This window comes from Bombyx mori, chromosome 11, assembly GCF_030269925.1.
Source record: "Bombyx mori chromosome 11, ASM3026992v2".
Lineage (NCBI taxonomy): Eukaryota > Metazoa > Arthropoda > Insecta > Lepidoptera > Bombycidae > Bombyx > Bombyx mori.
Genome location: NC_085117.1, coordinates 270,727 through 298,165, shown reverse-complemented (window position 1 = coordinate 298,165; position 27,439 = coordinate 270,727). Strand labels below are relative to the sequence as shown.

Genomic DNA, 27,439 nt, shown 5'->3' with positions numbered 1-27,439 from the left:
TATAAATGAAGAACTTTTCATAAACTTTATTCAATGAAAAGAAGTCCGCTTCGGGGAGCTTTTCATTCGTGCACGGTTCATTAGAGAATTCGCGGTTAATATCAATGGTCCTGAACTTAAAAGCGAAGCAGCTTTATATTGGATTGTGATAAAGTCGACGAAGCTCCGATTTTAACAGAGAATTTATGAGTATCGGCGAATATACAGGTATAGTTAATATCCTATTGGGCTAAGGAGATATTTTTGTGGGTCGTCTGGATTTTTACTGAGGAATTACTCGAAAATAGCTCCTATTATGCGTTTTTAGATATTCCTCATGAATGTATATATAGCCCGTCTTCGAATGAGGATTAAAAAGAGACAACTCCTACCCAGAAATTAACCGGTAGACAAACGCCAAGAGCTTCTTCTTTTCTTTTTCTCCACCTTATGCCACTAGGTAGGGTCGGCACAGCTATTTTTTCTCTTCCATTCTCTTCTATCAGCCGGCATCTCAACACTCACTCCTCTCTCTCTCATATCGTCATTCACACACTCCATCCATGACACAACCGCCAAGAGCAGAAGTTATATTTAACTTGAAGTAGTATGTCTATATTTCCTAACCACTGCAAAGCATGCAGATAGGGCTACCACATGCTCTAAGGAATTAAATACCCTCGAAATAAGTGGAAAAATAGAATTCTAAAAATGATTTATTTTTCTATTGATATTAAATTCGTTACTTAATGAAAGGCGATTGCATGCAGCAGAGATGCGAATGTTGCGATGGATGTGTGGAGTAACGAGAATGGATAGAATACGGAATGAATATGTTAGAGGAAGTCTGAAAGTGGCACCTGTGACAGAGAAGCTGAGGAGTGCGCGTTTGGGATGGTATAGACATGTGATGAGACGAAATGAAAATGAGGTTGGTAAGAGAGTGTTAACTATGAATGTGGAAAGATATAGAGGAAGGGGTAGACCTAAGAAGCAATGGATGGATTGTGTGAAAGACGATATGGGTAAGAGGGGAGTGAGCGAAAAAATGGTATATGATAGAAGAGTATGGTAGGAGAAAACATGTTGCGCCGACCCCAGGTGACTGGGAGAAGGGCAGGATAATGATGATTAAAATTATAATTTTAATTATCTTATTAACTACTAATATTATTTAGTTAATTTCAACACACATTACAGATAAGATTTTTAGCACAAGGAGATGCTTAATTCAGTTTCCATTTTAAATATATGCGATAGACAAAGCGAATGTCCACTCCCGATTTAGGAAGCTTAATGTCACTCCGTCGTCGAGTTCTCAAACTAAACTTTGAGAAGCGCTGGCTGTCCTTTTAATTTCGGGATCGACTTAAAAAAGTTTTTAATTAAATCTAATGCAGACTTCGAATCGTTAGCTTTTCGTCAAGATACTTAGAAGCCTCTGATCTCGATTTCTTTGGACACATTGCCAGAAAGAGAGGTTTTTTAAGAGAAGCTGCTGGGAGAAGGCCCAGAGGCAGAAGTCCAATGCCCTGATCGCACCAGATACACTCTGCTCTCAACATTTTAGGCCACGTTGCCATCAACACAGCCGAGGATGGGCAGGAGTGGCGCAGGATAATCCAGAAGAAAGCTATTAGACAACCTCACCTACGATCCTCATCATTGAGGATTATCGAAGCAAGAAGGAATCTTGATTCAGTCAATTCTTAAATTACTCTTGATTGCTTAGTTAGATCTTGACATGCGTGGATAAGCTCTTGCTGAAAAGAACGCCACTTGCATAACGGCTGCCCCACTTAAGAATTCGGGAATCAAGCAAGACTCATCCTCATCTTAGGCCTTACAGCCCAGGGTGGGCCTTGGCCTGGTCCAGTATGTCTCTCCAGACTGCTATCCTCCAGCCTCCAGACGGGAATCAAGACTAGAACCGCTAAATTCCTGCACTGTCGCAGCGAGTGGCCAGATGACAGATATTTGGTGGATGCCTGAATCGAGCTAACGATATTTTCAAAATAAACTTACATATATACAATTTCTGAATAACATTCGCCCTCAGATACAGCCCACTGAGTTTCTCGCCGGATCTTCTCAGTGGATCGCGTTTCCGATACGGTGATAGATTCAGCGAAGCACTGCTCTTGCTAGGACTAGTGTTAGCATCGTTGAGGTCAGGTTAGAGCTCCATGAGCTCACCTGCTTATTCGATTACGCTAGCATAACCAGCATAAATAGGAGAAAAAAACAACATTTAGACCGTGGAGCAATAACATCCGCTCGGTGGAAGATTTTCCCTAGGTCTTTAACTCCAAACTGTTATAATATTCAGAGAACATGGCTGCCCATTCTCTGAAAAATCCCTTAGCTCAGACACCCACGTGAAGAGTTGTAAGGGTATTTCCAGACCAGACTCTGTTTCCATGCTACCACAAATTCCGAATACCTTCGCATATCACTTCAATTACGGGAACATGCGCTTATTTAATTAATATTTTTACTGTTTTGTTAGATTCACGTGTTTATGGCCCACCCATTGAGCCCATAGTCATCAACAAAGTAAATACGGGCACCCACCTTGAGACCAGAGTTCTAATTATCATCAAATAGAAACACATTACTGCTTCGCGGGGGCTTAATTAGCATATTAATAAATTCTTTAAATGCGTAATAAAAATACAATTAGTTCATAATCTAATTAATTTTCGGCTTCTAAATCAGCAATTTTGTGTTATTTCTGCTCTAGTTGAACTATGGTTATTCGTATTTCGATTAATTTCGCGGGATCTTTTTTATCTCACGACCAGTAAGGGCTCCTGCTTCATGATTTATGCACAATATGTCCAAAGTATGAACGCACTCCTTACCAATCAACCGCAGAGAGTGTAAGGGGAATGATATGAACTTTTGCATTGCTTTTTAGTAATGTTATTATGGATAATATAATCCACATAATATACAAAATTTAGACTAAGTATTTTTACAGTTTAATCTTGAGTTTTTTAATATCACTAGTCGTCGCCCGGTGGTCGAAATTCGACTATAATTAATTGTAGTTTGAAAATTAATTATGATTCTATTGTCAAATAATTCTTATTTACAGATTTCGCCAAGACTACACTTTAGACAAATATTATTAAAGACAAAGAATATTTTAATCTATTCTCAATTTGACCACAGACTTTAAGCAATAAGAAAAATTTGATAATAGACAAATAGTATGCATGCGTGTGTGTCAAATACATGGTAGTGTGTTAATGTTTTTTTAAGGTGTTTAATATAATTTACTGTTTCCGTGGTCGTTGGCCAGCAGGTGGTATTTTCAAGGACAGGTAGCCTCTTATAACGCGATAGATACGTTCCTACAACGTCCCGTGTTGTGTGAAACCGCGTTATATGAAACTAGAAGCCAGTACAAACAGGAGAGTAATTTCTCTGAATGAAACATCTCAACTATGTTGTGTAATTTTTTACTATACATAAAAAATAAGCTGTAAATTTTCTGTTATTCTCATATATTGTGTGTTCGTAGTGCATAACCTAATTATCTAAATAATTTTAAACAGAAAACTCGTTATCGTCTTGTAGAAGTAGCGTGTTACATACGAGGGATTTAGGGAATCTTTCTTTTCGTGTAGAGTGGAACCGTGTTATCGGAAGGTTAGCGGTAGGACGTGTTGTGAGTCCGCATGGGTAGATACCACCACCCTGCCTGTTTCAGCCGTGAAGCAGTAACGCGTTCCGGTTTGAAGGGCGGGGCAGCCGTTGTAACTATAATTGAAACCTTAGAACTCATATCTCAAGGTGGTTGGCGCATTTACGTTGTAGATGTCTATGGGCTCCGGTAACCACGTAACACTAGGTGGCTTGTGATCTCATCCGCCCATCTACGCAATAAAAAAAGGCTACGTGTAGTTTCAATTAGCTTGCTTCTATGCTTGCTAGTTATACATGTTAGTAACTGCCATCTCCAGCTAAAACCTCATACCAAATCCCAAATCTCTTCGTAAACCAATAATCAACTGCTTGAACACATCTGGTACAGTTTTCGTACGCCCCCACTTAAACTTTAAAAGCCCCATAATTGATTTTTCAATCTCGGTTCGCCCCTTTTTATGTGGCCCCTCGTTTTGCAGACAATTGGATTCCGTAGGCACGCGGTGAATGTGAACTCCGATAATGATGTTTTAGGCTATCGAGACAATGATAAGGAGAAAACAGAGATGTCGATTTGTGAATTTGAACTTAACCTATTGTTCAAACACGTCATTACGGATCCTCCCGGTCCATTAAGGATGTTTTTAGGTACCTCGAGCACTGGTCATCGTTCTCGTCGAACCCGTCGCTTGCGACGAAGGGCTCGACGAGTAAATTAACCCATAGACACAGCCCACTAAGTTTCTTGCCGGATCTTCTCAGTGGGTCGCGTTTTCGATCCGATGATAGATTGATGCGAAGCACTGTTCTTGCCAGGGCCAGTGTTAGCAAAACTTCCGGTTTGAGCCCCGTGAGCTCACCTACACTTCAAAGAGAAGCTGAAATAGCCTCTCAAGGCTATCAACATAGGTAGGAAAAAGAGCCATTGTAGCAATGGCGTAGTTCTGGAAACGAATGGCTACGGTCGCCTGTGGACAGCGGCAGTGCCGGGGAAGAAGCTGAACCGATAAATAGTCTTTTGCCACGAAATTAGGAGATTTTTCTGCTACATTATTGCTATTTATGTATAAGAACAATGTCTATTAATATCTTAGTAGTATGTGGTATTGAGCGGTCAGTATTATCCGCTAGTACCTACGTGTCCTCCCGTATACCTCGCAAAACTACTAAAAGGTTCGTCGGAGAATGAACAGCAGCAAACTGTGACTAACATCCGGTATTGTTGCGTGAAAGAGTAACAAACATAGGTACCTACTATACGTCCGTACATTTTTACAGACTTTCACGTTTTTATTATTAGTAGGATTTTTAAATAGTTCGATATTATTTTAGCAACTATTAAAATTTCTTTAGTCAATAAATTTTAATGTTATTGTATTACCCGAGATTTATTCCCGTAGATACATTACAGATTTCGAAGTCTCCGCCTGCTGTATAAAAGCGATTGGAAAACTTTCCCCTCGCTTATTTCCCGCCCACATTTGACAGTCCCTGTCAAAAAAATTCAGTTCAACTCTGTACCTCGTAGATTATACACCTATTAACATACTCTGTGGTTTTTATTTAAAAAAAAGAAACAGTGTCGATGCAGTATTTAGTCTAAGGTTTGTGTTTAATTTCATCAACATCTCTGAAGCTGTATAAATGTGAGTAAAAATTTATTATTATGTTTTCTTGATGAGCACTCAACTGTTCTCCGATTCCAGTTGTGTTTTTTAAGATTGAAGTATTTGTTACTGTAGGCCCGGAGGCCTTACTAGTTTCACCAGGACAGGCAAAGGCTCAACCAAAGCGGGGTGGGATTTGTTATCATCTGCCATCTAACAACTCAAGAGCAGCTGCTTCGCGAATGCAAGATTACGGTTAATGTGAGCTCCGGTCTAAGTTGTATATTAGTGGGCGCATTGGCCCGCTTATCCCCGTGAAAATCTTTAACCTATAAATACACAATTGAGACCGTGGCGCCTTTTTTATTTATTGCTTAGATGAGTATTCCACTGTTGCACTTTTATTGCTCACTTCCATAATAACCTTCTGTGTTATTAAATTAAATTAAAAATTAACTGATACCTTTTTTACGCGTAGCTAACTCAATCGTCTCCGCCATCTTGGTTTTTATTTGTCATTCTCTTTTCCCTTTCTCACCGTTTTCTCTATCAACCTTAAGTTTCGTTTCACGCTCTTTTCAAACGTTCCGTTCTTACCAATCCTTCATAAATGTTATTTATTTTTAATTCAGTAAATAAACCATAACATTTTGTTAGTAAGTATCATTACTTATATTCTATGTTATACTCTATTGGAATTACGAAGTCCCATTTGACCGATGTTATTATTATGTTATTGTGTGTGTGAATTAATTGTTTAATGATTTAGATTGATTGTGTTTTTTCAAATGACGATTTACGATAATGAACAGAAAATGATTATTATTTTAAATCATGCGAAACGTGAAGATCTATGTTCTAAGAAGTGTCAAAAGGGACTTCGTAATTGGACTAGAGTATAGTAACATAAACACCTAACAGTAACTATTAGACTATTTATAATATTCATTTTTCCATGTGCCCGCTGTAAAGGCTTATTATTTAGCAGTCCCGAGTCGATCTTGCTGGATATGATGTTCAGAAGATTGTTGCCACTGTCATCACACTCACACTGATATATCCAACTTGATCTTAAAGCAAGCATTCTTCGTACGAACGTTTAGTGATTTATTAAACACGCGAATTATTCAATAAATTATCTTTACCGGAACATTTTACTTGAGGTTTAATATTGGAATACCGATCGTCAACTATTCGCGGGGGCTCAACAATAGGGACGCCATTATTCCTGAGCTCTGACAGTTTTACTAGTAGCCACGGCCGTAGAGACAGTAAGGGTTAGTTGGGCAGCCGCCCACGCGAAATAAAAATGCAGTTTAAAATAGATCAATGGAGAAAGCGAATCACGTGCTGAGACAATGAAAAGGAATTTTGGGAATGAGCTCCCCTCCGCGGTGTTTCCCGAGCGTTTTTTTTCCCCTACCTATGCCGATAGCCTTGAGAGACTATTTCAGCTTCATCCTAGCGTGTACATGAACTCTCGGGGCTCCAACTGGAGGTGTTGCTAACACTGGCCCTAGCAAGAGCAGTGCTTCGCAGAATCAACCGCCGGATCGGAAACGCGACCCTTGAGAAGATCCGGCGAGAAACTCAGTGGGCTGTGTCTAGGTTAATTTACTCGTCGAACCCATCGTCGCAAGCGACGGGTTCGGCAGAACGGTGACCGGAAGACCGCTATGACATATCCTTCTTCAAACGAGGCTTGTGGAGTATTAAACGGTAGGCAGCGGCTTGGTTCTGCCCCTGGCATTGCTGAGATCAACGAGCGAGTGTAACAATTACCATCAGGTGTTGGCTCGTCTGCCTACAAGGACAATAAAATAAAAGATATTTCATATTATCAAATCGATTTAGGTTAATCGATGAAAAATGTATCGCAATGCACAGTCCAAATAATTTGCAGTAAATGGTTTAAAAAAAATTATAGACATATCTACTACTTTTACTGGTTAATATGGCGCTTGTCAATATACGGATTACTATTATAAAATGCGACGTAAGTATACTCTTTTGCCAACGACAAAAAAAAAAAAAGAAACATTGACATGTCACGTTCCCGCCAAAAAGTCGCTGTCAAATCTAAAATTTAACAGAAAGCAATAGGTTATAATTAATTTGGTGGCACGCAATACTGTTTATTTAAAACTACATCGCGTGTAAATGCTGACCGGTTTAAAATTTACAATTTTTATATGAGCTCAGTTCATACGTCATTGTCCGAACAACAATACAAAAATTATGAAGCATTACCGCGTTAAAACAAAGATCTAACGATAGGGACGCTATAGTATTGATTTCTCCCTTTTAGATGTGAGCACGACTTGCATAAGGTCAGTTGTGAAGTTTTCAGAGACCGACTTTTATTAATTAAATAATAAAATAACAATATAGATGTTGTGGTCTGAAGTCGTCGTGGCCTAAAGGATAAGACGTTCGGTAATTTTTCTAATGAAATACGTACTTAACAAATGTTCACGATTGACTTCCACGGTGAAGGAATAACATCGTGTAATAAAAATCAAACTACAAAATTATAATTTGCGTAATTACTGGTGGTAGGACCGCTTGTGGGTCCGGGAAGGTACCTCCACCCCGCCTATTTCTGCCGTGAAGCAGTAATGCGTTTCGGTTTGAAGGGCGGGGCAGCTGTTGTAACTATACTGAGACCATAGAACTTATATCTCAAGGTGGGTGGCGCATTTACGTTGAAGGTGTCTATGGGCTCCAGTAACCACTTAACACCAGGTGGGCTGTGTATAATATTTATGTAAAAAAGAAGGAAAAAATTGGTTGTTTATAATGTCGCTTTACTGACGATAGTTTTATGTGATAACGTCAATAGCCCTTGTAGGCAGATGAGCATACGGCCCTCCTGATGGTGAGTGGTTACTGTCGCCCATGGACGTCAGCCATGCCAGGGATCGAGCCAAGCCGCTGCCTACCGTTCAATACTCTCCACAAGCCTCGTTTGAAAAAGGACAAGTCATAGCGCTCAGGAAACGCCATGGAAGGGAGCTCATTCCAATTCTCAAAGGATATAACTTGAGTCATCCGTGATCACGACCACTAAAGCATTCGAAGAACCAGAAATAATATGACATAATAAACGCAAGAATAAAATCGTAAAAATTCTTTTAGTCGCGTCCACGAGTCTCGAGAATCGAACGAATTTCCGTAAAACCATTTTTAATGTTCCCAATGTTTGACGTAGCAACAAAGTGGCTTTTCGTCGTGATTAAAAATCAAATGTTCCGTCCGACCCTTATTTCAGGGGTAGTTTTAGCCCCAACGATACGAATACAGGTCGCGTGTCGGACATTTATCACGATCGTCCGATACAATAAGTACTGGTATCATTGGCCGCGGCTATAAGCTCAATTCTCACAACGTTTTGTATTTAGCTAGTCTAATTTTGCTGGTCGTAGGACGTTTTGTGAGTCCGCCCGGGTAAATACTAAAATCCTGTCCAATTTTGCCGCGAAGCAGTGGTCCTATTTGAAGGGTAGACCAGCTGTTGTACTGTAGAAACTGAGATTTGGGACTCATGTCTCAAGGTAGGTAGCAGTATTAGCGTTTTTAATGTCCAGACTCTGGGAAGAATTTAAAATCAGATGAATTGTGAACAAAATTAATAACAAACACGCTTTAAGTCTCCTTTTTTTTTTAATATGGCAATTGGCTTCTTGCTGTCCCATTATTGCCAGTATCGAGTAGGATCTTCTTTTCGGTCATTTTTATCCACTGAAAATACAAATTAAAGGAATTGGTTGGGAAAATTAAGTATTAATTACTGTTACCATGGAAGACAATGATAATAATGAAGAGAACGACGCTGGAAAACCCTGAAGGCATTATTTTTAAAAACATCATGGCGTCAATCTTGTCTTCGTATAGGATGACTAGCTTTTGCCTGTGACTTGATTTACGTAGAAAGTGAACATATTTTTGAATAATAGAATGTTAAGGAGCTATTTAAGGCACCAAAATCACGCTTTTTAACCTAGTTCAAAAGAGGAGGCTATCAATTCGACCACTATTTTTTATCTATGTATGTTCACCGATTTCTCGAGAATGCTTGAACCGATTCTGATAATTCTTTTTTCTTTTTTTTTTGTTCGAAAGGGTAGACTTCCCGCATGGTCCTGTATACCTTAGGATCAGGATCTGATGATGGGATCCTGGAGAAATCCAGAAAAATCTATAATTTTCAAAGCCTATCATGAAGTGATTTGGGTGTTTCTTGTTAATCTGTGCCGCCGCCTTGTTTATCATTATTACGCGATTTGATCATTAGCCTGCTGCGATGTTATTTTAAAAGTGCAATATCTTCTAAGACACTTATTGAAATCAAATTATATAAAGGGCAAATTTGTTTTAAATTAAATACTTGTAATGAATAACGTGTTTATTTAGATAAGGATTAATATCATCTTTATAAAAACACCTTCACAAATACTGCTTTATTTTATAACAAATTTGGTTAACATAAAAAGGGTTATAGTGAACCAACCATAACATATAGACATACATATACTCTTGTGGACTTTTTTTGAGAACTTTTTAAGCGGAACAATTCTGTCATACATTATTTTAGCGAAACTATAGCCGTTTCCGTAGCGAACGCAGCGGAAGCTCTCAAAAGTAAAAAAAATCCGAATTTAAAACATTATTTATTAGTGCTCCGTTCGTATTGGCCTTAGCGTGATGTTAGCCTATAGCCTTCCTCAACAAATAGGCTATCAAACGTTGAAATAATTTTCCAAATCGGACCAGTACTTCCCGAGATTAGCGCGTTCAACCAAACAAATAAGCTTTATAACATCAGTATAGGTGGGACGATAAGTTTTTTTTTTTTAAATTTAGGATACCAACATGTTATACATCAGCACAGAACATTACAGGTATCATATACATTGATTTCACACTAAATGCTAACACAATTACAAGTACCGACTGCATGCATTGAAAAAAAAGCATTTCATTATATATAAAAAAAACCTACATATAACATTACATGAAGACCTTACATTATTACACATAGCACAAGCTTAGATCACAATTTAAAGACCTCAAGTTTTATGGACTGTATCGTGGGCTACTTTAGCGCCATTCGTCTTTTGACACACACCACCGCAGCCACTCTGGAAAATAGAAAAACGCAAAACTTAATTCGATAAACATCCCGCCCGTCACATGGGAATCCTGCTAATTACCGGCATCAGTATTGAGGGGTGGGTCCGTATTCAATGGGGTGACATTTATTCGTGGGGGGCAACATCTTTACGGCAATTGATTGTAATATGTCGATTTGTTTACAAGAGTGATTTAAAAAAATATTATATAAATAACATAGTATTTTTACTGGCGGTAGGACGTCTTGTGAGTCCGCGTGGGTAGGTACCAGCGCCCTGCCTATTTCCGCCGTGAAGCAGTAATGCGTTTCGGTTTGAAGGGCAGGGCAGACGTTGTACTGTAAAAACTGGGACATTAGAGCTAATATCCTTTTTTTATTGCTTAGAAGGATGGAAGAGATCACAGCCCACCTAGTGTTAAGTGATTACTGGAGCCCATAGAGATCTACAACGTTAAGGCCGCCACCCACGTTGACAGAAGACTTGAAGATAGCAGTTATGACTATACAACTCAGACTTAGTGCTCATGTTTCATGGTAGGTGGTATCCACTTAGTGATATCTATGAGCTCTAATATCCATTCAACACCAATCCGTTAGATATTTTACCCTCCTGTATGAAGACAAATAAGTCGGCTTGCTTGCCGACCCTTGCCTTCTGTCAGAAATACGTCAAATGTCAAACTACAATGACAGATGCAAATGAATTCAAATTAGACATGTTGACATTTCCACCCTAATCTGCAGGGTCGCGTAATCTTTGATACAATATGAGAAAGGATTTAATACGGAACTCCCACGGGGTTTAAGCTTTTAAATTCACGGGGGCCCGGTCCGCTCGGGCTTTGAGCTTTAAGGATTTATTAATTATTTAGATAATTATTTGTACCAGCTAAGCTAACTGAGTTTCTCGTCGGATCTGTTCAGTGGCTTGCGATTCCGATATGGTTGTAGATTCAGGGAAGCGCTGCTCTTGCTAGGACTAGTGAGAGAGAAAGATAGAGAAAGAGTATTCTTTATTGTACACCAATAATAGTGCTAACGAATTCTCGCAGGTTGAGCCCGTGACCTCACCTACCTGTCTGCGTGTAGCTAGAATAGCCTAAGGCTAGCAGCGATTACGTAAGGGAAAAAAATACCGCCTTACAACACGCGCCAGTAACGTATTGTTAAACTGATACAATCCCAATCAGTACCATCGCCGCTGAGAACACTAACATGGTACATTCTGCCTATTCCTGACGCGCGATTCACATGTAAGATACATATAGTTAACGCTGCCTACGGGTGCTCAAAATCATAGAGTAAAAAGTAGAACTGTTCAGAAAATCCTTAATTAATTTTAAGAAGTCTTATTTGCGTTCAGGAGGAGAATGGATATGGTTTTTTTTTGTAAATTTCTATTGTTTTAGTAAGTAGACTAGCCGATGTGGTTAGTGGTGGTCGTCGCGCATGAGAGCCATTCACACAGCTCCAAATCTCAGCCTATCAAAAATAAGCTTTGCAAGATAAACACTAAATTGATACGACATAAATCTTTAAGTTCGTGCAAAAGTTCGAAAGCTCCGCAACGCCGAGGGGAGTTCAAGCTAACCTCTGATGGATTTTGACATACGTGTTACGCAAAAAAAGCGTAATAACAGCTTTGAACTACAAACATTTTGAACTGTAGGGTGTACGTAGGTGAAGCCGAGAATTTAATAATCCGCAAACATTTTGGTTAGGGGTGGCATTGTACGCCCCTCGTATAAGCCGAGGGGTTGAACCACGTCGCACAAGCTATTAAAGTTAGGTTTACCAGCAAAACGGCATCGATGCCTCAGTGCTCTGAACTGTTGAGTGTAATGAGGAAATTGATTCGACAATTGCGTTTTATCAGTTTTCCTAAAATCCATTTCGTAGATGAGTAGACGATCTCACGGCTAATCTGTTAATTAGTTAGGTTATAATATTAACTAGAGGTCCCGCAGTAGTCGAAATTCGACTATAATTGATTGGAATTGTAAGTTTGTACACTATTATGATTGTATTTTATACTTCTATAATCACAAATTTCGCCAAGGCTACACTATAAAAAAATATTAATAAAGACAAACAATACTTAATCTATTCTCAATTTGACAACAGACGTTAAGAACAAAAGTTTGACAATAAATAGTATGCATGCGTGTGTGCGTCAAATACATGGTATGTAGTGTGTGTAATGTATTCTTTATTGATTTAATGTATCTTTTATGCATTATTTTAAAAAGTATTAGCATTGTGCACTTCTTCTCTATATTTTCTATAAGTGTGGAAAATTTCATACTCCTCCGTCCGCGCAATTTTCGTAAAAAGGGATACAAAGTTTTTTCTTCACGTATTAATATATAGATTAAATCAATAAAGAAAACATTACACACACTACCATGTATATGACATACACATATATACTCTTTGTTTATTGTCAAACTTTTGTTATTGCTTAAAGTCTGTAGTCAAATTGAGAATAGGTTAATATTGTTTATCTTTAATATTACGAGTATTTGTCTATAGTGTAGTCTTGGCGAAATCTGTAACAATAGGACCATAATAATGTTGAAACTTATAATTTCAATTAATTATAGTCGAATTTCGGCTACTGCGGGACCACTAACTTTTTAGAAATACCCACACCCCGTTAATTAGTATGTGTGGTTCGTTTACCGTTGAAGTAGCTAGCGATGGTGGTACTCCATCAAGAAAGTACCTGGAAAAACATTAATAGAACACAAATTTCAGAAACGGTACCGATACGCGGTCATCAAAACATTTTAAGCGCTTTTTCGGATAACGAACGTGACGGGACAATGCAAAGCCGCCATCGTCCGAAACATGTCTTGTCGGATCCCCCGGAATCACTCTCGGTGCTTTTAGGCTTCTCAAGCACCGATCCTCGTTGAATTCTTCAGCGTAAGCGAACTAACCCATAGACACAGTCATCTGAGTTTCTCGCCCACTCTTCTCAGTGGGTCGCGATTCTGGTCCGGTTGTAGATTCTGCGAAGCACTGCTCTTGCTAGGGCTAGTGTTAGCAAATTCTCTCGTGTTGAGCCCGTGAGCTCACCTACCCGTCCAGGCCTAGCTGGAATAGCCTCTGAGGCCACCAACAAATAGGTAGAGTAAAAAAGCGCTTTTATGCGAATGAAGTTTAGGTCTCGCCGCGAATTCTCCTTTATATCTTCTAGTAAATGAAAACAGATGTCACGAAGTGGTAAATTGAGTTTAGAAAAAAGAAAGAAGTCGGCTGGAGCCAAATCTGGTGAATGAAGTGACTACCCGATGTTATTTGTCGAGATTTTAGTAAGAAAATCGTTCACAATGACGGCCTTGTGCGAAAGCGCATTATCACGGTGCAAAATCCAAGTTTTTTATTTATTTTATTTTTTATTGCATAGATGGTTGGATGAGCCCACGGAGCACCTGGTGTTAAGTTAGAGATATAAGTTCTAAGATCTCATATAGTTACAACGACTGCTCCACCCTTCAAACCGAAACGCATTACTGCTTCACGGCAGAAATAGGCGGGGTAGTGACACCTACCCGTGCGAAATCACAAGAGGTCCTACCACCAGTAATTACGCAAATTACAATGTTGCGGGTTTGATTTTTATTACACGATGTTATTCCTTTACCGCGGAAGTCAATTCTTTCTTTCCTCAAATCTGGCCTTTTTCACAGAATTCACTCTCTTAAATGCTGCATGACTCTCAAATAATATTATTTATTTACCATTTGACCTTCCGACAAGAATGCCGATTGCTCAACACCGCGATAGTCAAATAACACAGTCAACATGACTTTGACTTTTGATCGACTTTGCCGCAGCTTTCTCAGGTTTGGTTCAGTTGGAAAACGCCGCTCCGAAATTTATCGACTGTTTTGTATGTCAATCTCTTGTATCCACGTCTCCTCACCAGTGACAATGCGTTTCGTGAAATGTTGTGTACGAAATGAATGGTTCTTGTCTACACTGTGTCCACTGGTGGTAGGACCTCTTGTGAGTCCGCGCGGGTAGGTACCACCACCCTGCCTATTTCTGCTGTAAAGCAGTAATGCGTTTCGGTTTAAAGGGTGGGGCAGCCGTTGTAACTATACTGAGATCTTAGACCTTATATCTCAAGGTGGGTGGCGCATTTACATTGTAGAAGTTTATGGGCTCCGGTAATAACTTAACACCAAGTGCTCCTTGGGCTCATCTACGCAATAAAAAAAAGTGTTCTTTAAATTGTCAAATCTATGGACTATGTTTTCAATCGAAGAGAACTAACTATAAACTCACTGGCGTTTTAGCCTGTTTTCTTTCAATATTTCCACCGTCTCGCCTATTACGACTAAAAGCAATGGTGCGTTCGCCCCAATACCAGTAAAAAACTTTTTTTTTTTTTTTTTTTTTTTTATTGCCTTGTAGGCAGACGAGCATACGGCCCACCTGATGGTGAGTGGTTACCGTCGCCCATGGACTTCAGCAATGCCAGGGGCAGAGCCAAGCCGCTGCCTACCATTAAGTACTCTCCGCAAGCTTCGTTTGAAGAAGGACATGTCATAGCGCTCGGAAAACACCGTGGAGGGGAGTTCATTCCAAAGCCGGATGGTACGTGGCAGAAAAGATCTTTGGAAACGCAATGTCGATGAACGCAGTGGTTCCAGATAATATGGATGAACTCTGCTCCGATAGCGGGAGGTGCGATGATAAAAAGGAGATGAGGGGATCATCTCGAACAATTCCTCAGAGCACTCCCCATGGAACATACGGTACAAAATGCAGAGGGAACCGAAGTCCCTCCGCAGACCCAGAGGCTCCAAACGATCCGTGAGAATGGGATTATCGACAATCCGAACGGCCCTCCTCTGTATGGAGTCAAATGGAAGAAGCTGGTATTTGGGAGCCCCGGCCCAGAGATGGGAGCAGTACTCCACGCGAGGCCGGACTTGTGCTTTATAAAGCAAAAGCCTTTGTCCAGGCGTGAAGTACCGCTTCGCTCTGTTGAGGACTCCCAGCATTTTGGACGCCAACTTGGCTTTGCCTTCCAGATGACTCCGAAACTGGACATCGCTCGAAATCTCGACCCCAAGTATCCCAATACTCTCGGAAGGTTGCAGGGATACTCCTTGGAATTGCGGCGCCATGACAAAGGGGTCCTTCTTCGCAGTGAACGCGCAAACTTGTGTCTTTATCGGGTTAAATTGAACCAAGTTCAATTCACCCCATTCGGAGACTCGCCCCAGAGAGTTCTCCACTTCAGACACAAGTTTAGATCGTCTCTCTTGCACCGCGCTCCGAGAGAGACTCTGATGGCCGATATATCGCGCATCCCCCGTGCTGTCATCCGCATAGCAATGCATACCATCAATAGACAGCATGTCATTGATATACAGGATAAACTACTCCTAAACCACCCCTGCGTGCAACGAATCAATCCTTAACAAGATATCAAGGGGCGAGTCACCCCTGACTTTAATATTTCAACTAATATCAGAGTAGATCCAAGTGATTGATAGCGAAGTCAAATGGGAGTGTTTCAAAAAAAAATGCACTTTTGGGAGACGTGTCGATTTTTAAGACTTAAAATTGACTGACTGGGTGGTGCGGTGGTTAGCGGCCCAGACTGTTGCGTCAAGGATCGCCTGTTCGTTTCCCTCATAGGGAATCGCATATGCGATGAACAGGCTTGTTTGCTGTTTGTCTGGTTTTGCTCATCTCAATTACATCCCTACCGCTTGGAACCAATGTTTACCGATACTCATAACATGACGTAAATGCAACTTCTATACTTTCTATCCTAGCCTTCAACCGACCCTGTGGAGTGCGAAACTAATTCCACGCAAGTGTGGGCTTCCCTATACAGCCCCGCAAAATCGCCAGGAAATCAATAAATATCCCTACCAATCCCACTTGATCTATGGCCCTGCTAGCCTCGGCTAAGTTCTGATAAGCTGCGTTTGTTTTGATAGATGAAGCTTCGTGAGCGGCACGGCACAGCGGGCTGAGGGGCAGCCAAGATGGAGGCAGGTTGGCTGGTGGTGGTGGCGCTCTTCGTCGCTGCGAGCGCTCAGAACAATCGCAGTGAGTATGACGTTGGAGACTTGGAGAGTCCATAGACAACTGTCATCACAAAAAAATTACTATTTTCTCTCTAGTTATGTAGCTCATGGTCTACCACTAGATGCTTTGCAAAGAAGTCTCAGTTGTATATTTATTTATTTATTTATTTAAAAAGTACTGCCACATCACAAACATTTAACATTGAAAAAATAGCTTAAACTACTTAATTTATTGCCTGATGCATGTGACAATAATGGCGTACATAACGTTGGCAATTCATCGGCTCGAAGATGGAATACAATAATAATGAAAAAAGAATACCTAACGAAAACATACTTTGAAATTCAAATTTAACAAGTAAAACAGCAATAATTGTATTAATAATAATATATCGACGCTTGAAAGGCAAACATGACTAAGCGACAATGACTGCTTTGTACATAAATGATAGGCAATAACCATATTCGATGCGCAAAAAATATATATTTCTAGGTCTATTAAAATAATTTCAATCCTACAGCTACTAGCTAGATTCTACTACAGCTAGATTCGTTAAAAAAAAAAAAATTCTTCAGGTATTTCAACTTTAAATTAGTCTACTGTAAAGTTCACGCATTGTTGCTTAGTCACGTTTGCCTTTCAAGCGTCGATATGAATAATTGTATAGCTGCTAACCCATCCAGCAAGCCAGAACGTGATTACTTCGCGACTGAAGCTGGCAGGATAGGTTTCCCAAGCGATGGTGGTGGGGTGTTTGTACGGGTAGGTACCACCACCCTGCCTATTTCTGCCGTGAAGCAGCAATGCGTTTGGACTTGAAGAGTCGGGTACCTGTTGTTCTATTAAAATCGAGACCTTAGCACTCATGTCTCGAGGTATGTGGCGACATTTACGCTGTAGTTATATACGGGCTCGGGTAACCACTTAACATCAGGTAGGCCGCGAGCTCGTGATTCATAATAACATTATTTTTAAATAACAACAATCGGCAAATCTCACAGAATACAATACGATAAATTTCGCCAAACGAAACACGATATAATAAACGGAACTAACAATAAAGCAATCGTTAGAGTCTGGCAACACCGGAAACGGGTCGTAACTAAGTCGCGCCGCGTTCGGCTCCGCTTCCGGGCGCCATTTGCTTTTACCTTGCTCCCTCAAGATGGACGCCTGTGTTTCGCTGTTAATGCATTTTCGTATTTATTGGTGAAATGTAATTTATTTGCAGTGTTTTCTTTTTGTTTGTTTTTATCGTGAAATATATTAAACTAACACCTTAAAATAAACAGTATAAGTATTAAGCAAACCTTGGGGCGACGAAGGTATTTCGGTTTTCCCTATGCTCCGTACCATATGTTCCTTGTGAAGGGTTCTAAGGGTATTATTAAATTTATCCTATTTTACCATCGCAACACGAGAGAAGAGTTAACCTTCGTACAACCTAGTACAATAGTAATAACGTATTGTACAACATAACGTAGGTATGTCGTAACGTGAGTAACAATAGCATGTCGGTGACGTGAACCCGTAATATTGCACCCATCCAAAAAAGCACAACAGACGGTCAGGTATATTTGCGCGGGGACCTCGTAGGAGGTTCGGCCCGCTACACGAAAAAAAAAAAATAAAAAAAAAAAAAAATAAAAAAAAGGTATATAGGATGTGTTATAAGTATAACAACGTAACAAAAGCATGTCGGTGACGCGAACCCATAATATTGTTGCGCGCTGAGGTCCGGACAGAATAAAATTCTACCAAAGTATAAATTAAAACTGTATTAGCACTTAAAACACTTAAAACACTTTAAAATTCTCAATGCGCTTCTTCCGCTTCGCTTCGGTTGATCCGTTCGCTGTTTCGCTTCGAATAGTTCCGATTACTAACTGACTGCGTGCCATCTCTGCAACGCTACAATAGCCGATACGACATCCCTAGAATTATCGAGAATATTCCACACAAGTCGAGTATTGTATTCCCGCTATCTGACAATGGATGGCGTTGTACTTCTCGAGCGTTCTAGGTGCTACTAGATCCTTCGATATTCTTTTGACTATTCAGCGACAGATGACGTTACTGTTACCGGCGTAACAATATTTCCGTCATTCAAAAATTGCTCAACGTGGCTGTAGAAATTTTCGCTTCAAAAAACTGAATATTAGATCTCACAAAATAGCGACAGACGCGTGTAGCTCGCTCCGTAAAACCGACAAAATTACGACGAATCGCAACGGAAATTATATCTGACACTAAACATTGTGATTTCAATTAAATCTGCAAACATTTGTGTGTCTTGCGAACTTCACTATTGCCGGCGGTAGTGCGGCGATGACTCCGCGTCATGATTGCGGCTGCCATTATTACTTCCTTTACTCGAATAGTTCGCGGTCGATAGAACGTTCAAAAGTCTAGACGACATTAGTAAGGATACAGAAGCGAAACTATTTAAATATGCTTTTCCACTTACACTGAACAGAACATGAAGGAATTTCTTGAAAGTGCGGTTTCAACTATGTTTCTTGCTCCACAGATGATGGACCACGGTTTCTGTCGAGAGGCCACTCGTTTAGGACTGTGGTTGGAGACACGCTGCTTCTTCCCTGCCAAGTCCAGAACCTTGGTAAGTTGACATAATCTCTTTTATGTGATTTCAACAGTCGTCCTATTTCTCAATGACTTTTTAATGCTCCTCTTGAGTCTGTCTGAGCTCAATGATATTTTTTTAGTATTGCCTAGCTTGGGTGGCTACCGGAGCCTTTACACGTCTGATTTTAAGGGTAATATTGGCGCTGTTGCGTCACTCCTTTGATGTACCCTGGAGCACCACATGTATACAGACCCTTATTGTACGTCGCAAATAAGCTGGTCAATCCGATGTGAGACGAGCGTCAGCAGTGCCATGACAGACGGACCACGTATCAACTCTGCTCGTGTGCCAAACATACAAATTAATTCTAATCACCGATTCCAGGATCTCTGGTACTGCTGTGGAGGCGAGGCCCTGCAGTGCTCACGGCTGCGAGTCTGATGGTCACGCGAGATGAAAGGTTTCGTCTGGTCGATGGTTACAATCTTCAGATAACCGATGTCGGGCCTCAGGTGAGGATCTAGGAAATTGTAAAATTAATAATGGACATAATTGACGTTGTTTTAGGTAGAAATTTCTCCTCTGCACTCAATACATGCATTCGAGACATTCAAAGCTCAACTATGTACTGCTGTATATATATAACAAGCTCTACTCCGATCGGGGAACCGAAGCCGGTTCAGTGTGCTTCGTTTGCCGCTAGGGGCGCTGTTCCAACTCCATACAAATTCGAATTAACTTTTACGCTATCGAGAACGTTAAAAAACTCGCACTAAGCACACTGGTATCGACAACTAGACCAACAGATTAGGTAGTAACATTGTTACCCTCAAAGCTATCGCTCGTTAACTCAGAAAGTAATTTACCCTTATTATTCTAGTAAAACGAAACACAATGGCGTAAGATACTCCGAGCCACGTCGCTAACGGCGAAAAGAAAAATTTAAACCTAAGCATCGCGAAAAACGCGTAATTGGGCCGTTGAAATATGATAATTGCCGCATAAAAACCTCCGCGGCGTTTCGGAGATCGTTATTTTTTATGTGCGGCAACATTGAATGCGATTTCGCGCGCAATTTCGCTACGGCCATTTTGGTGTATTTTTTTTTTTGACGCGAACAATGGGATTATGACTTTTGAGAGTTACGACTTGTATTGGTGAATCGGTTTGTTTTTGTTTTCTATTGCAAGCTGCTTCCGTATATTCACAAGCTCAGGCCGAGAATAAATAAATACTCCTCACTGAACCACCTATTCATCATTATCATCTTCTGTTCACCGTCCCGTCCACTGCTGAACATAGGCCTTTCTGATTGATGCCTAGTGCGGTCGGTTCGTTGCCTATCTAATGTGACCCAGCGATTTTTACTAGGACTTTTCTCAGTGGGTCGCGATTCCGATCCGATAGTAGATTCAGCGAAGCACTGCTCTTAGTAGGGCCAGTGTTAGCAATTCTCTCAGGTTGAGCCCGTGAGCTCACCTACCAGTCCGCGTGATGTTTGAATTGCCCCTTACCAACGATTAGGTAGGGAAAACTAGGTCTTCGATCCATCACGTAGTTGGCCATCCAGCACAGCGCTTGCCAGTACGGACTACCAATTAAAACTCAATTACTTTGACTGGCTCGGTGGAGCAGTAGTTAGCGGCCGTGACTATTGCGCCGTGGGTCACGGGTTCGATTCCCGCATCGATCAAACATTCATGTGATGAACAGCTTTATTTCTTCTTTGTTTGGGGGCTTATTATGTGGTACTCCAGTAGTCGAAATTAATTGAAATTATAACTTTGTACACTATTTTGATTCTATTGTCAAAGACGATTTATTATAGTTCTATAATCACAGATTTCGCCAAGACTATACTTTAGACAAAATATATTAAGACAAACAATATTGAATCTATTCTCAATTTGACCACAGACTAATGCTATTCATTCATTCGCAAACTTAGCGGCTGTGCAAATGGGTTCGGTACTCAATTTGCGAGCCCGTTTGCGCTTCCTCCTACACTTGTTTACGAATGTCTCACGAATTTCTCCTCCTTTTTAATTGGTCAATAGAACATTGAAGAGAAGAAGAGTTATGAATTCTTTCCCAGACATCATTAACAGCCATGCTGTATTTATGGGATTTCTTTTGGTGAAGATACGCTACACAGTAGACGTCACGATCTATGAAAATAGCGAAACGTCCGTTGCCCTCGCAATCCTGGGCGCAACTGGTCACACGAATGTGTGGGAGACTACGCGAAGGTTCGCGGTTCGCGCGCTTTGATGTCTGTTAAAAAACCGACACAACTTGGAAAACCACGAATGCAGCGAAAACTTTGCATAATCATTTGCAAATGTCGTCCTACACTTGCGGGTTTGCGTATTCGTGCGAATGTGAGTGACCGGTATAAAAGCAATACGAAAAGTTTGACAATAAACAAATCGTATGCATGCGTGTGTGTGTCAAATACATGGTAGTGTGTGTAATGTTTTTTATTGATTTAATTATTATTATTATTTAGCATTATTTATGCATAATAATAAAAAAGAAGACGTAGAGATCTTTCTCATTGCCACCGATAAATGATCATTAAGAGTCACCCGTGAGCAATAACACCGGGAGCAAGACTAAGCTGCGCTCTCATAATATCACTTTTAATGTCTCCGAAATGTTCCTAATCGAACTTAGCTCGCGAATGACACGAAGGATTCCGGTTTGGAGTTTCATTTCGTTTTAATGTGACGTCGTTAGTTGGAGATTAAACGCTTAGTTAATATCCAAGTCGCGGGCCCTTGATTAACTGTCGGACGCTTCGCAAGGGAGCTCAGGGTGCCGCGTTTCTTAATACGTTCGTTATCGAGATGGGTAAGTTTAGTGCAGAGCGGTAAGAGTTATTCGAATCCGTAGTTATAGAGCAGGATTACGATGGACAAACAGGAGATGAATAGCTATGCCGAAACCAGAATAAAGGGTATGCTTATAAAAAAAAAACAACAAAAACGCCACAATTTTTTCGCGTTACGTGCTGTTATCTCACAGTCTACCCAGCGTTTACCAGACAACGGTCAATAGGACCTCGGATTATCAGCCTGATTCACTGAGGTTAATCCAGCTGACTTTTCAACCTAGCCACGCTTCTATTTTTACTAAGAGTACACATTAATATTTCGGTACATAATCCTCCATTAGTTCATAATCATTTTTGCATTTGCATTAATAATTTTGTATTTCCATACGAACTGTTTATATTGAGCTCGATTCAAAGGCTGCGTTTCACCAGCTACGTGCGATGAACGACATCAGAATAATTCACTGAGAACTCAAATTAAATGGAATGAACAATATTAAAAATTCCGTCCTGGAAATACTTGTGCAATTTTCGGGATCAGTCACGCCGGAGTTGAGTTCATCCGTATTATAAAAAATCACTGTGTAATTAGTCTTCCGTCTATTTATTTATAGCAGAATTGCTCCCTTCGTTTACACTCGTGAAAGTGACTACGCGTGACGGATACTTGTGTGAACTCATTAAGGATTACATCAGAGCAGCACGGCAACACCAATTTTCGAATGATTTTCCAGGACGCAGGCGACTACGTTTGCCAGATATCTGATCGAGTGGCTAGGGACCAGGTGCACACTGTGGAAGTATTGGTGCCACCGAGCGTCAGAGCCTCTCCGGAGACGAGACACGTGACGGCCAGACGTGGAGGAGCTGCCGTGCTGGAGTGCCGAGCAGCTGGGAACCCTGTACCAACCGTCACGTGGCATCGATTGGTGAGTTTTAAAATTAGATTCAGAATACGTGCCCCAATGAATTATTCGATATGATCTCTTGTTTTTATCGTCACACCGTCCATTATCGAAGCAGATTTCCCCCTTCCCATAAATTACGTGCCCAGAGATCTTTTTTGTGGCGCGAACCCATTCACTTTTACAATAAATTCCATGAATCACTTCGAGCTCACTTTTCATATATCGGTGTTTAAGATTATAGTGATAAGACTCATTAGAAGTATGTAAGCTAAAGTATGGTTATGCCTTTAACATCACTGTTGTCCATGAACAACGATGACTACTAATAATCAGGGGAGGTGACTACGACTCATTTGACATTGAACAGTTACAGAAGCCCATAGACATCAATAACGTAAATACTGCCACACACCTTCAGACGTGAGCTCTAAGTCTCAGTTTTACAGTAAAACGGCTGCACTACCCTTCAAACTGTAACGCATTACTGTTTCACGATAGAAACCCTTCTGTGTACTTAGTGCGAGTTTTTTAACGTTCTCGATAGCGTAAAAGTTAACTCAAATTTATTTTGGAGTTGGAACGTTTGCCTACGTTTGCCGCTAGGGGCGCTGTTCCATACAAATTCATGTTAACTTTTACGCTATCGAGAACGTTAAAGAAACTCGCACTAAGCACACTAGTGGTAGTACCTACTCGTTCGGACTCACTGGACGCCCTATCACCAGCAAAGCTGAAGACAATTCAAGTCTCTGTTTAGTTTTACCAAGCAATACATGACATATTATGAAGCTTTTCTACCAGAACGACAGCAGCTCTCGTCTCGGCGAGGGCCCGCAGCTGCAGCTCTCCCGCCTGGAGCGGCACCACGGTGGGGTCTACGCGTGCACCGTGGACAACGGCGTCGGGCCACCGGTGGTCACAGAGTTCCAGCTGCAAGTGCTGTGTGAGTTAATCTAGTAGAAGTTATTTACCGCAGTCGAAACAAACTAGAAAAGTCACAATGTAGTCACGGTCTTACGAAACCGTAGGCAGACGAGTGCTCTGAGGAATTGTTCGAGATGATACCGGCATCTCGTTTTTACCATCGGACCGCCCGCCACCGGAGTAGAGTTCATCCATACTACCTGGAGCCACTGCGGTCATCCACAGTGCGTTTCCAGAGATCTTTTTTGCCACGTACCATCCGGATGTGGAATGAGCTCCCCTCCACGGTGTTTCCCGAGCGCTATGACATGTCCTTCTTCAAACGAGGCTTGTGGAGAATACTCAACGGTAGACAGTGGCTTGGCTCTGCCCCTGGCATTGCTGAAGTCCATGGGCGACGTTAACCACTCACCATCAGGTGGGCCGTATGCTCGTCTGCCTACAAAGGCAATAAAAAAAGAAAGAAAAAAAAATTTAAAATTTGAAAATAGTTTTTTATTGCTGTCAGACGACCAGATAGCCTAACATCTACCAACCATCCGAAATCATCAAACCCTCCAGGGTAACCGTCAATCTTCGTATATAAAAATACAATGTAAAACGAATGTTTCTTACAATTAAATCGCACATAATTTATCTAATTGTCTTAAAACTACAAAATGCTTCCAGTTGAACCATTTTTTCTGCACTGGTTCACGAATTCACGGTCCGCTGGCTATTAAGTTATGACTGGTCTTTATGGGCTAATTGAAAACTGATCCTCTAATTGAGGTATGGTATGTACCTTTTTAAAAACTAATAATGCCTTACTGTTTCGCTCACAATAATCCATAATAGTAAATGTTCATGTCCATGTTCTTGCAAATTAATTGCGAAAAACTCCTCTGTCTTCGATTACAATTCCCTAGTATTCCTTTTCATCTTTAGTTTTCTTGTCATTTCAGATCCTCCAGAGATAACGGTGGAGAGATCCTGGGTTCACACTGGCGAGGGGTTCCGGGCTGAATTAGTGTGCACGGTTCTAGCCGACCCGCCCGCTGAGGTGAGCTTTAACTTTGAAGAAGAGTGCAGGGGAGTCGTTTAGTGGGTAGGGCTCTAAAAACAGCCTTGGACCCGCAATCTCGCAGTCTTGCTTGCTTGGCTCTGCCCCTGGCATTGCTGAAGTTCATGGGCGAGAGAAACCACTCGTCATCAGGTGGGCCGTTTGCTCGTACAAGAGCAAAAAAAAACCTACGTCAGCATCGCCATGTATCGACATTGTTAATACCATAAAGTCTATTTATTCCTCTCAGGTTTCTTGGTACCAGAATTCTTTTCCGCTGAGCGCTTCCGAACGCGTGACGATGTCGGCCCGAGGGAGCAACCACACTTTACTAATAGCTGATGTGCAACCCGAAGACTTCGGGAACTACAGGTGAACAGTTTGAAGTTTAGCTGATGTTGTTACGCGCTGGGACTCGGGACAAATAAAACTTCCACCGAAGTACAAATTAAAACTCTTTTTAAAACTTAGAACACTTTAAAATTCGTAATTCACTTCTTCCGCTTCGCTTCAGGTAGTCCGTTCGCTGTTTCAAATCAGACAAATCATTAAAAACAGACAAATTTTGTTAAAACTTATAACACTTTTATGGTAATCTAACCTGTTTCATTGTCATTATATTATTTCGGAGGCTTCGAATACTGTAGAGTTTACGGACGACATATTGCAATGACGTTAATAAAAGCGAAATTAAAGCTCAAAGCAATTATGATTGTGTCTCAACGACCGCGGTATTTAATTGATACTAAATATTCTTACGCCGGTAAGAGTAACTCCATCTGTTATCAAGTAGCAGAAACGAATACCTAAAGAACTAGTAGCATCGAGAACGCTCGAGAAGTGTAACGCCATCTTTTATCAAATAGCCGAAACAGATCGAAATGGCTCGTACTACCGGGAATGTTCTCGTTAAAGCTAGACTTGTCGTATTGACTATAAAAGCGTTGTAGAGATAACGCTAAGGCAGTCAGTAATCGAAACTACTCGAAGCGAAGCTGCGAACGGATCATCTGAAACGAAGCGGAAGAAGCGAATTGAGAGTTTTAAAGTGTTTGTGAAGTGTTTCAAGTGCTCTAAGTGTTTATTACAGTTTTTAGTTGTACTTTGGTGGAACATTTATTTATCCCGAACCCCAGCGCGTAACAACATTTTACTTCGGTTTCAGCTGCGTGGCAGACAACAGTCTGGGTCGCGCTCGTCGTCACGTGGAGGTGTCGGGGCGGCCAGGCCCCGCACGCTTCACGTCGCCGCCGCTGGCCCGCGCGCCCCACTCCTACACGCTCAGCTTCGCCGTCGACAGCTACCCACCCCTTGATGAGTTGAGGCTACTTTACCGTCAGCTGGCCGTGAGTTTGTTTTAATACCATGTACAGTATACGTCTCGCAATAACTTTTGAGATTAAGTTGGGATATATTTATTCTTTTTATCTCCTTCTTGTCGATTCAACCTATAAGCAACTTTTTAGATCATACCTTTAAAGAAATCCTCTGCATATGATCACATAGATATATTACATTAGAACAAGTTGTAATTTGCAATATTCAGTTTGAAAAGCCCAATTCATTCATTCATTCCTTATTGCTGGACCCGTTGCCCATGGACACCAATAATTATATTGGCAACGCTAAGCCGCTACAATAGAGTTATAGAAGGCGTTTTGACAGAATTTAGGGAAACTGTAATTTTACATATACATGATGTTGGCTACTTCAACGCTATAGTAGTAAGCAAGTAGTACTGCTGCGCGCAGGATACGTCAGCCAAAGCGTACCCTACGCTTTCTGAATCAGGTATATAACTATAAGTTTTATATTTATGTATAACTAGATGATTTTGTTGTCCTTGAGCTACTCAAGCTAAATCTATCGTATTAACAATAACACGAATAGATTCAGTGGTCAATTTCCCAACTATATCGATGACTTTAGGTCTCTAGTATGAACTCCACCGCACGGTAATTCATAAACATTAGGACAAGCATCCGAAATTACGTTTCCATAGAAATCTGAGCGGCTTGGCTATGCTAATGGCATCAACCAATCCCTCCATGCCGTACTATCGTCTGATTTGGAAGATTATAATAAAAAAAACCGCATATATCACTACAGACGAAATAGCGAGCCCTTACTCTGCCATAACCTGACCATCTCTCTCTTTAACGACAGATAAACGAGTCGTTTCAACAACCAGGACGTTGGCACGACGTCGTCCTGGCGGCGCCGGCTGCCAAGGGATCATTGACGCACAGAGTCTCGCACGAGCTGCGCGGACTGCAACCCGCTGCCGTGTACGAGGCTATCGTGCAGGCGAAGAACAGATACGGGTGGAACGAGGTCAAATACGTCGTGCTCTCTTAAAGCGACTCTTTCGTCTGTGCCTGGCAATTTCTTGTTTTCAACTGATTTTTGCCCTATCTTATACCCTGGTAGCCTAGGGGTTATTCCAACTACGCCCGGGTGAGTAGGTGAGCTCACGGGTTCAACCTCAGAGAATTTGCTAACACTAGCCCTAGTAAGAGCAGTGCTTCGCACATTCTACCATCGGATCGGAATTGCGACCCATTGAGAAACTCAGTGAGCTTTGTCTTTGAGTTAGTTCGCCTAACGGTAACCAGTGCTTGAGAGGCCTAAAAGCACCGAGATAGGATCCGGGGGATCCAAGAAGACATGTTTCGGGCGACGGTGGCTTTGCTTTGCCCCGTTGCGGT

General features: G+C 41.1%; 1 protein-coding gene across 4 annotated transcripts in view; it reads left to right on the top strand.

Moving 5' to 3' along the window:
- The window catches only part of LOC101736386 (lachesin), a 61,479-nt gene that overhangs the window by 30,190 nt on the left and 3,850 nt on the right, over positions 1 to 27,439 (top strand). For 2 of the 4 annotated variants that reach the window (XR_009974179.1, XM_012693483.4), the window contains exons 2-10: positions 16,344 to 16,455; positions 18,965 to 19,054; positions 19,406 to 19,533; positions 22,592 to 22,786; positions 23,555 to 23,708; positions 24,634 to 24,731; positions 24,982 to 25,103; positions 25,897 to 26,077; positions 26,898 to 27,065. Coding sequence is in view for 3 of the 4 variants with exons in the window: in XM_012693483.4 (XP_012548937.2) it covers positions 16,392 to 16,455; positions 18,965 to 19,054; positions 19,406 to 19,533; positions 22,592 to 22,786; positions 23,555 to 23,708; positions 24,634 to 24,731; positions 24,982 to 25,103; positions 25,897 to 26,077; positions 26,898 to 27,065 (1,200 nt within the window). In the remaining variant the exon portion in view is untranslated. Of the gene's footprint in view, positions 1 to 5,152; positions 5,280 to 16,343; positions 16,456 to 18,964; positions 19,055 to 19,405; positions 19,534 to 22,591; positions 22,787 to 23,554; positions 23,709 to 24,633; positions 24,732 to 24,981; positions 25,104 to 25,896; positions 26,078 to 26,897; positions 27,066 to 27,439 lie in introns of those variants that run through there. The other 2 variants (XM_021349102.3, XM_004922235.5) reach the window with 2 other exon arrangements.